This window comes from Tamandua tetradactyla, chromosome 4, assembly GCF_023851605.1.
Source record: "Tamandua tetradactyla isolate mTamTet1 chromosome 4, mTamTet1.pri, whole genome shotgun sequence".
In the NCBI taxonomy this organism is placed as follows: domain Eukaryota; kingdom Metazoa; phylum Chordata; class Mammalia; order Pilosa; family Myrmecophagidae; genus Tamandua; species Tamandua tetradactyla.
In genome coordinates this window covers 38,874,948-38,889,673 of record NC_135330.1, presented here as the reverse complement: position 1 = coordinate 38,889,673, position 14,726 = coordinate 38,874,948, and the positions used below count along the sequence as shown (strand labels likewise).

General features: G+C 38.2%; 1 protein-coding gene across 1 annotated transcript in view; it reads left to right on the top strand.

The window, feature by feature from the left end:
* COLGALT2 (collagen beta(1-O)galactosyltransferase 2) overlaps window positions 1–14,726 on the top strand; it is a 126,733-nt gene that overhangs the window by 97,118 nt on the left and 14,889 nt on the right. The window contains exons 7-9 of the mRNA XM_077157209.1: window positions 2,645–2,721; window positions 7,123–7,229; window positions 14,506–14,638. Of these exons, the coding sequence (XP_077013324.1) occupies window positions 2,645–2,721; window positions 7,123–7,229; window positions 14,506–14,638 (317 nt within the window). The remainder of the gene's footprint in view (window positions 1–2,644; window positions 2,722–7,122; window positions 7,230–14,505; window positions 14,639–14,726) is intronic.

The window sequence follows — 14,726 nt, the reverse complement described above, 5'->3', positions numbered from 1 at the left end:
GAGAAGGAGTGACAACTGCTGATCGCCAGGAGCAGGGACCTAGCTAGCAGAGCTACGTGAACCCAGCCCAGGTGCCCAAAGCCAATGGCTACCAAAGATAAACTTTTGGACAGTGTAGAGGAGGGACTGAGAGCTCAGGGGGGAAGTCAGAGCTTTGTGACCTTAGGCAAGGGATTTAAGCCTTTGTTTCCTTACCTGTAAAAACAGGGCACATATCTATCTTGTGGTGCCTGTTGTAAAGACTAAATCAACGTGATTATGTTTGTCAATAGTATAGGCCAGAGTTCTGTGAGTCATAAAAGCTCTATCACCAAAGCTATTATTATTTCTAGGTCTCGAAACTATGGAGAAGTCAGGGAAGCTCATTGGCCCAAGTGCTGTTCACACAGGGAGGGATCATCTAAAGATTCAGTGAAGGACTGGATAAATTATAAATGATGGAATCAGAAATGACCTCAAATGGAAGTGGAATATACCTCACCTTTGAGTCTGGTGTCAGCAAAAACACGTCCTGCTTCTCCCCACCGTTTCCCCTCCTCTCGCACTCTCTCTCTGGCTCTTGCTCTCGCTTTCTCACACACACACACACATACACACATCAGTAAGTTGCTTAGGTCTGACTCACTATGTATTTTCTCCATGGCTTATCTTCAGTGGCAAAAGCCAGGTATATTTTTTGCTAACAGTTTTTGCTAATGGTGGCGTTTGGGAGCCAGCCATGTGAAGCTTTGGGGTATGCTTGTTCTGTGAATGCCATATCTGCCTATGTTTGATGAAGCAAAGTGGCTAAAAAGCAGTCTCTTAGGCTGGAACGTGAAAGCCTAGCAGGCCATCTGAGTACCCAGGGACGACCAGAAGCCTGAAAATACAACCTCCTCTCAGGGTTGAGGTCCAGGGACAGAGACTAGACGACTTCTCAAACAACATTATGAACAGGAAGGAGTTTGTACATAAAGTTTCTTTCTCTTCAAAATCTGTCCATAGTAGATCCTCAACCAATATTTGTTGATTGTAAAGGTCATTGTTGGGGAGCAGAGCAGAGCAGAAAGGACCAAAGTATTCTGGGCTGCTATTGGAAACCTAACCACACACTCACAGAACTGGGGCCTTACAAGTCAGATTTGAAATAATAAGACCAGCTGTTGTGTTTGGCTAAGAGAACCTGTCTCACTACTTTCTAGAATGTCACAGCATTTGATCATTTGGAATTGGATGTGATGGTTTTTCTTTAAAATCCTAATGGAGGAAAAAATCCTAATGGAAGAGAAGTCAAACAGATAATGATACCTCAGTCAGGATTGGTAAAGTAATGCTTGGCTTTCAAACAATACAAAAATCTCATTGGCATAACACAACCACAGCTTATTTCTTCCTGTGCAAAGTCTGTAGCAGTTCTGAGATCTCTACTGGACAGCTGCCATCCGTGGGTTGACACATGCTACCAGGCTGCTTCAGTTGTGTGGCTTCTCATATCAACACACGCTACTCTGATCATCATGGAGGGACAGGGGCTGGGAGATGGAGCAGGACAAGTAAGAGCTTCTCCAGCAAGTCACATGGCCATGACTAATCTCAAGGGTGAGAAAGAATAACCTCAAGTAACTGCAACACAGGAGAATGACATTGGTGGATAGTCAAAGAGTCATCATAGACAGGTCTATAAACAACCCAATTACCAGCGTTCATTTTAAATTTTCTTTGTGTTGTCCCTTTAAGTAAAACCAATAGAGTGCTTTGAATTCGTATAAAACCAAGAAACTTTCATGACACTCTTAGATTCATAAACCTTGCTTCCAACCTTTAAAATATATAGTTTGTAAAGGAAGCTTTTTTGGAGTGGCAAATAAATAAAGCTTCTGCTATTCAAGATGCAATGTCTTCCTCACCTGGAAACGTCCCTTTAATCCTGTATCACATTCTGGAATGTAAACCAGCTCTCAGAGTTGAGACAATATTAAGAAAAAAAAAAAAAAAGGTCCTTTTGCACACCCATAACTAAACTTGCCTGGGGTAGATACAAACAATCCCAAACTTTGACGATTTTAAACTTATAGGAAAAAAATATTACTCAGAAAAAAATCTAGATAACTTCTGAGTTCTTTCATCATAGACCACAGTAAATGGCTTAGGATTATTGACCGTTTCCTCTGTTAATTTACTGTGGTGTATGCTTTATGTATAGTGTCTCATTTAAATTTTATAATACCCTAGCAGATAACTTTTATCATTCTCATGTTATACCTGAAGAATCAGCTTAGAGAGGTCACCTAACTCTCCCAGACCCTCACAGGTTAAGGTTTAGACCCAGATAATCTGACCCTGGAGCCCTCCCCCTCTAACCATTACTCTATACTGCCTCCCGAATAATTTAAAAATATGTCCTAAGGGATATGGGGCCAACACTGCAATGTGTATATAAACAAGTACCCTCAGAAACCAGTGGTCTGTCCATCAGGATTCTTGTGCAGCAAGAAGACGTGTCCCAGGCCACTCAGTCCCAGAGAACTACTGAGTAGCAGGGCTCATAGGCCCGTGGAGCTGTCCTCTGCCCTGAACAGTTTGCTCAGGTCCAGCCCTAGAGCTCGGCGTTTGGATGAAACCCTTTCACTAACAAAGCACTCTGCATGTTTCTTATGTCTTGCAGTTGACCGTCCTCCAATGGAACCCTCCCAGTTTGTCTCAGTTGTCCCTAAATATCCAGACAAGATGGGATTTGATGAGGTAGGAAAGGTGTCTGTGTGTGTGTGTGTGTGTGCGCGTGTGTGTGTGCATGTGTGTGGTGTGCATCTGTGTCTACATTGGAACACAATCCTGAGCAGACATTTGAGAGCTAGCAAGAGTGGCTTGGCTGCTGAAAAGGCACTGAAATCTTGGGAAAACTACTCAGTTTTTGTTGTGCCTTAGTTTCCTTTTCTTAAAAAAGGAGGATCATGGTAAAAGTAAATTAGTCATTGAGCCAACCTTAAGTTTTTATGTAGTAATGAAAGGAGCAGGTTTCACCATAGTTAATCAATCCATTTATCAAAATTCAAGGGTAGGCTAAAGAGGATATGTGCTTTAGATGTTGGAAGACATTTTCGTTATTCTCTCATATCTGAGTGGGTGGAAACCATTCTGGAACACTCCATGCTTTGTTTTCCTTCTGCTGTTCTTTCATGGGAAAAGGGTGCAGGGCAGGGCTGGAAGGGCAAAAACTGAGAGAACAAAGAAACCTGTTCTAAAATACTGCCTTTCATCAGGAGAGAATTTCCTAATAGCTTTATGAGGGCCATATTTATTATTAAATTCCAATTGTATCATTGGAACGAAGCAGAAGTATAAAGAGTTGTCTCTTTTGGGAGTACAAACAACAGATACTTGGCAGAGTCAAAATTGTGATTCTAAGTCACTGAACCCTTCATGGGTCCTTTAAATTGGTGCCGATCAGTATTCAGGAAATTGTTATATAAAAAATAGATACAAAAAAATAGATATAATTTTCCGATTACATAAAGGAGGAGATAGGACCATGCCTCGGGAATCCACAAACTAATATAGAATTATTCCTTGGATTCTGAGGCCAGGCTTTGTGTTTTGCATACCTCATTGCCACTGCCTAATTGGAAGAAAATGCCTTCATCACCCTGTGCCACGTACTTATGTGCCGCCCTGTACCGCCATGGTAAAGAGCCTCTGGAATTGGGAACCAGGATTTCCTCTATAAAACTGACTTGGAGCTGGACTTCAGACAAGGGAAGAGGTATTTCATGTATATTAATGAAAAGAGTTATTAGCTGATACGATCTCCTTAGGGGGCAGAATGAGAAGAGATGATTTCAGCGTAGTAGAGTGGAATTAGACTAAATTGTAAACAGTTTTCAAAACAATCCGGGCTGCAGGAAGGGTTGGCCCATACCATGCATTTGCCTGGTTTCTTTAAATTACTGTAGTTTTTCTTCCTTGCTGTTCTCACCAGCTTCTCCCCTTTCAGTTCTCTAGGTGAAAGGACCCAAGTGTCTGGTGTATATTTATTCATTTCTCCTCCCCAAAGAGCATTCCTATGAAAACCAAACCAAAACAAACACAATGGGACAAAACCAGGATGGTCTAGCTCTGGTCTTTCATTTGGCAGGACCTGGGCATACAGATTGGATGATTCCTAGAGACTTTCTGGAGAATTCCAGCCCTAAGAAGGGAATCTACGTTCCTAAGTCTGGGGTAGTCATCTCTGTCTAAAAATAGAGATAGGAGAGTGGAAAAAGGTATTTTCCAAGGATGTTTTTCACCCTCCCAGAACTCGGTGACCTAGCTGCTGTGTCTGGCCTGCACTTGGCTGAGTGGCTCTTTTCTGTTTACTGTTCACCAAGTCCAAGCGAGCTGTCTGTGTTTTTTCTTCGTGGCTGCAGTTTTTATTGCACTTGTCCTGGCGAGGACTTGGATTGGATTGTTGTTTACTAAAAGTCTTCCCAGACTAGAGGTCTCTGGTTTAGGGCAACTTTTTGTCGTATTTTTTGTTTATTTTTGGTACGCTTTTGTTTTTGCTTTCCCGGAGTGACCCCCAGGTGGCTTTATGTTTACACATGAGGATATGCCCTTTCTTTCTGCATCTGTAAAATTGGAGGCTGGCTCTGCCCTCCCCCCTACGTGGGAAATGGCTCCCAGGGGTGTAAATCTCCCTGACAATGTGGGACAGGACTCCTGGGATGAAACAGGCCCTAGCATCATGGGATTGAGAAAGCTTTTTTGACTAAAAGGGGGAAGAGAGTAATGAGACAAAAGAACGTTTCAGTGGCTGAGAGTTTTCAAACAGAGTTGAGAGATTATCCTGGAGTTTATTCTTATGCATTATATAGCTATCCGTTTTTAGGTTATGGTGTATTGGAGTGACTAAAGGGAAGGCGTCTGAAATTGTTGAGCTGTGTTCCAGTAGCCTTGATTCTTGAAGATGATTGTATAATGATTTAGCTTTTACATTGTGACTGTTTGATTGTGAAAACCTTGTGTCTGATGCTCCTTTTATCCAGATATGGACATATGAGTAAAAAAAGATAAGGATAACAGGGAGAGATAAAGGGTAAAGATTGGATAGATTGAAATGCTGTTTGTCAATGAGATGGTGGGGTAAGGGATATCAGACATATGATTCTTTTCTTTTTCGTTTTCTGGAGTGATGCAAATGTTCTAAAAATGATCATGGTGATGAATACACAACTATGTGATGACATTGTGAGCCATTGATTGTATAATATGATTGAACTGCATGTGTATATAGATTGCTCAATAAAAATATTTTTAAAAATTTGGGGCTGAAACACGATCCATCCAAGTAGTATCTAAACAGGAAGAAAATGAAATATAAAGGAACACAACCCTGTAAGTTATAACGTCCCAAGTAATCATGGCAAATAGACCCACCACAGAAGTTAAGTTCTAAAAAATAATTACCCAGTTAGGGAAACAAAGGAGGTAATGAAATCAAGGTGAAATTAAACCACTTTGCCCTAAGTCAGGTGGAACATTTCTTCAAAGAGGATATCTTGCTCCCAATCAGGTTCTTTGCAGAGGGATTTATAAATGGATGGAAGAATATTTTGCAAGAAAGGTTTGCAATGTTTGCTAATGTAGCTTTTGATCCCAATAAATCATGATATGTGTATGATTACATTCAGAACAGCCATGGAAACCAACTTAGCCCGGTGTAGTCTAAACTCCAGGCTGATTATAAGTCAAGGTTTTTCTTCATCCTGGCCATAGCATAACATAAATTTTATTGTAAACTAAATAAATCATCATAGAAGTTCTTATCTGAACAGGACCTTAAAGATGAATTTGTTCACCTCCCTCTTTTACAGATGAGGGAACTGGACCCAGAAACATTAACAGTCTTCCTCAAAGTCATGCAGATGGCTAGTCAGGATAAAGTCCACTCTGCCTGACTTCTCCTGAATCATGCTGTATGTCATCACCATTTCTTTCTGGCAGCTGACATCTCCCTTTCTTGGAGGGTTAATTTAATATATCAGAGCAAATTTATGGCTGCTTGTGGCTAAAGGACCTTATTAAAATACTACTTTATTTGCAATAGCATTGAGGAGGCTTCCCTTCTGGTACTTCTGTGGTTCTGTAAATTCAGTAATAATCAGAACAGCCTCATTATCTGCAACCCCCTGGAGCAACCTTCTAAAAGGCATGCGTTCAGTGCAGACATCAGGAATTTAAGGGCTGTCATGGGATCTGCAAGTGGACTCATCCCTCATGAGGGAAAGTCTCAATGCATATTTTGTCACTTCACAGGCCATGAACTATTTTCTCCATAGTGTTTCCTGGAAATCCACATGGTTTGAAAATTCTGTCTTTCCTTTTCTCCCCCCTCGCCTCCCCAGAAGGCTACCCTTAAGGGGAAGGTCCCTTCTCTTTGTTTCTTCCAGGAAAATTCCCTTCTCTCTGAGAGACTGGAGAATTCTGTCGAAGAAGCTCCTGAAATTGGGACCTTGACCATTCTGGTTGGATCTTTAGGAAATAAAAGCGATTTGTCAAGAATTTAAATGTTTCTGACTTTAAATTTGTCCACAGTTGATGTAAATTATAATGACAGCTAATATTTAAGCCCTTAGAACCTATGAGGTAGGACCGTTCTTACCCCAGGTTCACAGAAGATGTTCCTAAGGCACAGGGACTTGTCCAAGACAAACACTGAGTAAAGGACAGACAGGACTTAGACTCAGGTCTGCTGATAAATTTAATCAGTTGCCAAATTTCCTTCCAGCCCTTACAGCTGTATTTTTTATTTTAACTCACCTCTGTACCTCGAAAGAGGAACATTTGTCTCAGGAGCAAAGGAGAACATGTACATCAACCAGCATCCAAGAAACTGAGAGTGTGTTCAGTCACTCCAAATGGCTGGGTTTTAAAGGTCGTTCTGTTTGGATTAATATGATTTGTCCTTCATACTCCTAATATGAAATAGAAGTACATTTCACTCGTCACCCTACCTCCACGTCCCCAAATCTTCTCCATTTTCTTATCTTTTCCTCCAATTATTCCACCTAAACCCGTGGTCCTTATATTTACTTAACTTTCAAACAGCCTAAAATAAGGCTCGAGTAATCTGTGTTTCTTTTTTTCTTTTTCTTCCTGGGTTAGATTTTCATGATAAACCTCAAACGTAGAAAGGACAGGCGGGACCGGATGCTGCGGACGCTGTATGAGCAGGAGATTGAGGTCAAGATTGTCGAGGCTGTGGATGGAAAGTGAGTTGGGTTTTTTCTCCCTTTGCAGATGTGGCTGGAGTGGGGATATGCTTCCCTCTGGCAGAGGATTAATCCTGAGCGGGAAGAAATGGCAGTCAGTAGAGGTTAGACACATCTTTTAAAAAGCCATTGCGGTCTAACTTTGGGAGAAGTTTCATGTCCTGTAGCATCTAATGCCACCCCTTAGAGCAGGCCTGAAATCTACTCACTATCCGGTGGTGACCTTTGGACTTCATTAGGCTGAAGCTTCACCATTGTCAGTGATTGTTCCCCTGTCCTTGGGGTCCTTCCAATGGTTGTGAGAATTTCCAGATTCTGTTTATTTAGAAGGAATAAATTCAGAGTTAGGTTCAGAGCCTGATTTAAGACGAAGTGCTGAAACTTGGGCCAACTGAGGAAGATAAATGGAAACATGAGTAATGGTCCAAGTGATCTGTTGTGTGAAATGCCTGACACTTTGGGCTGATCAAAGTGTGTGGTTTTCCCAGGAATGTGCGAGAAGGGCACCTGGCTAGAGTCTTTTAAGGTTTTTTTTTTTTTGGATGCTGTTTGTTTAGTTATTTTGTTTTACTTTATTTTATCCTTTTATTTGGCACTCTAAACTGTCTCAAAGCATAGATTCCTATAAAAACCTGCCCTTCCTTGTTATATGTTTGTCGGAATATGTGTGGCTCTGTTTCCTGTTTAGATACTCCCCAGGAAGGAGTGTGATGAGAAGCCGTTCTGGAAGCTCTTATCACTCCTTTAGAGAATCTCATCCCTACTTCCCAAAGTGTGGCCTGGACCCCACATCTGAACCCCTAGGGGTGGTTAAAAGGGCAGCTTCCTCTAAGTTCCATCCCAGACCTACTGAATCATGACCTCTTGGGTAGGGCCCCAGATTCCGAGTTTAAGAAGACTCAAGATGATTCTTGGATAGCGTTCCAGATAAATACATGACACCATGCCAAATATTGCATGGGGCTTACTTATACTAAAAATGATTCATTATTTATCTGAAATTTAAATCTCACCAGGCATCCTATATTTTTACTTCCTAAATCTGACAACCCTATTCTTGGGTGTAGTAGAGTTTGGGGAACTACTGCTTCAAACACCCTCAGGAACCCCAATCCCATTCATAGACCTTAGGGACCAAGGAAACAAATTCAATTGCAGCAGGTCTTTATATATTCTGGGTACAAGTCCCTTATCAGTATGATTTGCAAATACTTTCATCCATTCTGCGGGATGTCTTTCCACTTTCTTGAAGTTTTCAATTTTGATGTTTTATCCATTTTTTTCTTTTGTTCCTTGAGTTTTTTGGAATCATAACTAAAGAATTATTGTCCAATCCAAGGTCACAGATATTTGTTGTCTTCTAAAAGTTTTACGGATTTCACGCTTACATTTAGGTCTTTGATCATTTTGTGTTAATTCTTGTATATAGTGTAAGGCAAAGATCCAAATTCTTTCTTTTTCATGTGGACACCCAGTTGTTCCAGCACAATTTGTTGAAAAGACTATTCTTTTCCCCATTAAATTGCCTTGCCACTCTTGTAGAAAATTATTTGATCAATAATGTAGAAGTTTATTTCTGGACTCTCAATTCTGTTCCTTTGTTCTATATGTCTGTCCTTATGTCAATGCCACACTCTCCTGATTACTGTGTCTTTGTATTAAGTTTTGAAATTGGGAAATATGAGTCCTCCATCCTTGTTCTTCTTTTTCAAGATGGTTTTAATGATTCTGGATCCCTTGCATTTCCAGATGAATTTTAGGGTCAGCTTGTCAAATTGTTTGCTATGGATTGCATTGACTCTGTAGATCAATTTGGGGGGATTATTCGCATCTTAACAATATTAAGTCTTCCAGTCCATGATCACAAGATATCTTTCCATTTATTTAGAACATCTTTAATTTCTTTCATAAATTGTAATTTTCAGTATACAAGTCTTACACTTCTTTTGTAAAATTTATTCCTGAGTATTTTTGATACTGTTATAAAGAGAATTGTTTTCTTCATTTCATTTTCAGATTGTTCATTGAATGCATAGGAATATAATTGATTTTTGTTAATTATCTTACAGCCTGAAAACTTATTTATTAGTCCCAATAACTTTGGGGGGCATTCCCTAGGATTTTCTGTATACAAGATCATGTCATCTGCAAATAGACATAGCATTACTTCTTTATTTCTAATATGGATCCCATTTATTTCTTTTCTAGCGTAATTGTCCTTGCTAGAACCTTCAGTACAATGTTGAATAGAAGTGCTGAAAGTGGATATTTTTGTTTTATTCCTGATCCCTAGGGGAAAACATTCAGTCTTCCACTATTGGTCTGTTATTAGCACTGGGTTTTCATAGATGCCCTTTCTCAGGTTGAGAAAGATCCCTTCTATTCCTATTTTGTTGAATATTTTTATTATGAAAGCATGTTGAACTTTGTCAGATGCTTTTTCTGCAATGCTAGTGTAATTTTGTCTATTAACATGGTGTATTTCATTGATTGAGTTTTGCCTGTTAAACCAATCTTGTATTCCTGGGACAAATCCCATTGGTCATGGTATATAATCCCTTTTATATATTGCTATATTCTTAGTGCTTATATTTTCTCAAGAATTCTTGCATCTATATTAATAAGGGATTTTGATCTGTAGTTTTCTTTTTTTCTGTTGTCTTTGATTTGGGCATAAGCATAATGCTGGACTCATAGAATGTGTTAGGAAGTTTTCCCTCTGCTTCCATTTTTTTTGCAGAGTTTCAGAAGGATTAATTCTTATTTAAATATTTGGTAGATTTCACCCAGTGAAGCTATCTGATCCTAAGCATTTCTTTTTAGAGAGTTTTTTTTATTATTACTAATTCTATTTCTTTACTTATTATAAGCCTATTCAGATTTTCTGTTTCTTCTTGAGTCAGATTCAATAGCTTGTGTATTTTTAGCAATTTCTTTATTTCATCTATATTATCTTTTTTTTTGTATGCTGTATGGTGGGGTCACATTTCATCCTTTTTACATGTGAGTATTCTGTTATTGCAGTAGCATTTGTTGAATTTTGTTTGTTTGTTTTGTTTTTTGTTCATTTTGGGAAGTGGATGGCTGAGAATGGAACCCGAGTCTCCTGCACGGCAGGCAAGAATTCTACCTCTGAACTACCTTTGCACCCTTAGGTTATCTAATTTATTGGCATACAATTGTTCATAGTATTTCCTTATAATCCTTTTTATTTCTATAAGGACAGGAGTAATGTTCCCACTTTTGTTCCTAATTTTAATAATCTTTTTTCTTGGTTAATCTGGCTAGTTTTCTTGTTCTTTTCAAAGAACTAAAGTTTTGGTTTTTCTCTATTGTTTTTTCTGTTCTCTATTCCATACATACATTTCTAGTGTTTATTACTGCCTTCCCTCTGCTTGCTTTGGGTTTTGTTTGTTCTTCTTTTTCTAGTTTCTTAAGGTGGAGGCTAGGATATTGATTTGGGATCTTCTTTTTTAATATAGATGCTTACCATTGGAAATATCCCACTAAGTTCTGCATTAGCTTCATCCCATACATTTTGTCTTCATTCATCTCAAAGTGTTTTCTAATTTCCCTTGTGATTTCATTATTTCTAACCCAAGAGGAATATGTTATTTAATTTCAACATCTTTGTGACTTCCTCTCTGTTTTGATTTCTTTCTGCTCTTGATTTCTAATTTTGTTCCATTGTAGTTGGGGAACATACTTTGCATGGTTCCAATCCTTTTAAATTTATTGAAGTGTATTTATGATCTCTATGTTATTAATGGTCTAACATTTATTCTATCCTGGAGAATATTCCATGTGCACTTGAGAAGAATGTGTGTTCTGCCATTGGAGTATCCCATACATGTCTGTTAAATCTAGCTGGTTTATGGTATCCCATACATGTCTGTTAAATCTAGCTGGTTTATGGTGCTATTCAAGTCTTTTCTTTCCTTGTTGATTCCTACTTAGTTATATACATTATTAAAAGTAGGGTATTGAATTCTCCACTATTACTGTTGAATTATATATTTCTCCCTTCAATTCTGTCAGTATCTGCTTCATGCATTTTGGTGCTCTGTTGTTGACACACATACATTTATAATTATTATATCTTTCTGAAGGATTGACCCTTTCATCATTATAAAATGATAAAAGTCTCTAGTAACAAATTTTGTCTAAAAGTCTATTTTGTCTGATGTTAAAATAGCCACTTCAACTTTTTTATGCTTTCAGTTTACATGCTATATTGTTTCCCTATCCTTTTACTTGCAATCTATTTGTGTCGTTGAACCTAAAAGTCTCTCTTGTAGACAGCACATTTTTTAAAAATCCATTCTGCCAAGTGCTAACTTTTGACTGGAGTTTTTAATCCATTAACATTCAATGCACTAGCTAATAAGGTAGGATTTATGTCTGCCATTTTCCTACTTTTCTTCATTTCTTATGTCTTTATCCTCTATTCCTCCATTACTACTTTGATTTATGTTAAATAGATATTTGCTGCTGTACCATTATAACTTCCTTGTTTCTTTCAGTATATTTTTGAGTTATTTCTTAATGATGGCCCTGGGAATTAAAATTAATGTCTTAATTTATAACAGTCTAGTTCACATACCAGCTTAATTTCAATAGTATATAAAAACTTTGTCCCTATATAGCTTTGTTTCCTCCCCCCCAACTATTATAGCAATTCAAATTACCTCTTTATACATTATATGCTCATCAACACAGATTTACAATTATTGCTTTATGCAGCTGTTTTTAAATCAGGTAAGGAAAAAGAAATCACAAACAAAAATTATTTATGCTGTATTTTATATTTACCTAGGTAGCTACCTTTACCAGTGTTCTTTATTTTCTCACCTGGATGAGAATGACATTTAATTTCCTTTCATGTCATTCATAAATGACTCCCTTTAGTCTTTCTCGTAGGGGAGGTCTTCTATTAACAAATTCTCTGTTTTTGTTTATCTGAGAATATCTTATTTTCTCTTTCACGTTTGAAGAATTGTTTTGCCAGATACAGGATTTTGGTTGACATATTTTTTCCTTTCATAGCTTTGAATATGTCATCCATACTCTCCTTTCTGGGCTCCAAGATTTCTGATGAGAAAACAGCTATTAATATTATTGAGAATTACTTGCATGTGATGAGTTACATGCATGTGTTACTTGCATGTGTTTCTTTCTTGCTGCCTTCATGATTTTCTCATTGTCTATGCCATTTCACAGTTTGATCATGATGTGTCTAGGTGTGAATCTTTGAGTTTATCCTACTGAAAATTCATAGAACTCCTTGGCTGTGTACATTAATGTTTTTCATCAAATTTTAGAAGTATTCAAACCATCCTTTCTTCAGGTACTTCGTTTGTCCTTTTCACTTTCTCCTTACGTTCTGGAACTCCCCTTATGTGTTTGTTGTCATTATTGGTGGTGCCTCACAGGTCTCTGAAGGTTTTTAATTTTCCTTATTATTTTTTCTTTCTGTTCCCCAGACTGAGTAATCTTAATTGACCTATTTCAAGTTTACTGAATCTTTCTTCTGCCAGATCAGATTTCCTGTAGAACTCTACTTGTGGGTTTTTCATTTTAGTTATTGTATTTTTCAACTCCTGAATTTTTATTTGGTTCTTTTTATTGTTAATATTTTTATTTGGTGAGACAACATTTTTATCGTGTACTTTAGATCTCTTGATATAGCTTCCTTTAGTTCTCTGAACATATTTAAATTTTTTTATTTAAGATCTTTGTTTAGTAAATCAAATATTTCCTTAGGGACAGTTTCTATTGACTGTGTTTTCCCCTGTATATAGATTATACTTCCTTGTTTCTTTGCATGTCTCATAATTTTTTATTGAAAAGTAGACGTTTTAAATAATTTAATGCAGGAATTCTGGATATCAGATTCTCCCCCCTCCTTAGGGTTTTTTGCTGTTGTTGTTGTTTGTTTAGTGACTTCCTGAACTAATCCTATAAAGTCTGCATCTTACCTGGTGCTTTCTGAAGTCTCTGCTTGGTTAGCTTAGTGAACAGCTAATGATTAGACAGAGATTTCCTTAGGTGTCCAGCACCAGTATGTCTTCCACCTTTTACCAAGGAGCTCTTTGAATGTGTTGAGAATGCTTACAGTGCTTCAGGAGGCAGTGTACAACTCTGCCTTAGCTTTCACTTCCTGATTTTCAGAGTCTTGAGGCCAGGCAGAGGTGAGGAAGTAGGACCTTCCCAGGTCTATCCTTGGCAAATGCACAGCAATTGCATATGCACATCCCCTTCTAGATTCTCAAGAATATTTTGGAGCTTTACAAAGCTCTTATGGACATCTCATTCCTCAGATTTTCCTTTTTGTCAGCTGTGATGTTAAACTGTTGCAACTGATGGTTTCAACAAATGCCCTGCCAATAGGGCTGTTCACAAAGGGTTCTGAGTCAGGTCAAATAAAGACTAACCCTGAAGAATGGAGTTTTCAGGCAGCTGACACAAAAGTAAAATAGTGACTATTTTATGGGGGTGGGGCTTTGGAGTAGTCCAAATCTATTCTGCTCACCCCCACTCCCACCCAGTGACTGCTAAGCTGCTGAATTTAACAATAATTGTGAGGCTGTTGGTTTTCAAGTCTTCTACTGAGCTGAGGTGAGAAGGATGAGATTAGAGAAAGTTAAAATGTCACAAAGTTTGTAGTATTTACTGAGATTCAGCTGTTTTTCTTGAATAAATGCTTCTCACATTATTGCAAGCTTTTAGTTAATTTCTAGAGTTCTGGAAAATTCGACATTGACAATTTTCTTTTTGTCAGTACTCATTGTTTTCAGGAAGGCGTAGGTTTCTCTAGGCTCTTGTTCCTCAGTTTTAGAACTGCTTCTCTTCTATTTTTATCTTTATTATTTTTCTTTATTTTATCTCTCAAGGAAAGACAGTGTATGTGCATGCACACATATAGTTCCTCTCCTCATTCCTTCCTGTCTTCATCCCTCCCAGGATTTAATGGTCCTGTGAACCATTTTCCTTCATTAGGGGAATACTTTTTTTTATGTTGTCAAAAGAAGATGCTTGGAACTATGTTTATCACTGTGATGAAATACACAAAAATATAAGACACCCTCTTGTCTTCATAGAGCTCATATTGCTACCATTATACATTAGCCCTGAGGTACTCCTAAATCCTAAATCCTAGGAACCTAAAAAGTGTCTCTGTGTGTGTGTGTGTAGAAGTTTGGAGAGGCCCTCTGTCTGGACTCTGTGGTGGAAGCCCCTTGACTTGTTCATTTCAGACGTGTTCTGTGTCATGCAGGGCACTCAACACAAGCCAGCTGAAGGCCTTGAATATTGAAATGCTGCCTGGTTATCGAGACCCCTACTCCTCCAGACCACTCACCAGGGGTGAAATTGGCTGTTTTCTCAGCCACTACTCTGTCTGGAAAGAGGTAAACCATGTTAACTTAGATATGTCATTTTGTAATTAGGAGAAAGGAGGGTGGGACTTTGTAGATAAATTAGCATCAGAAATAAGCT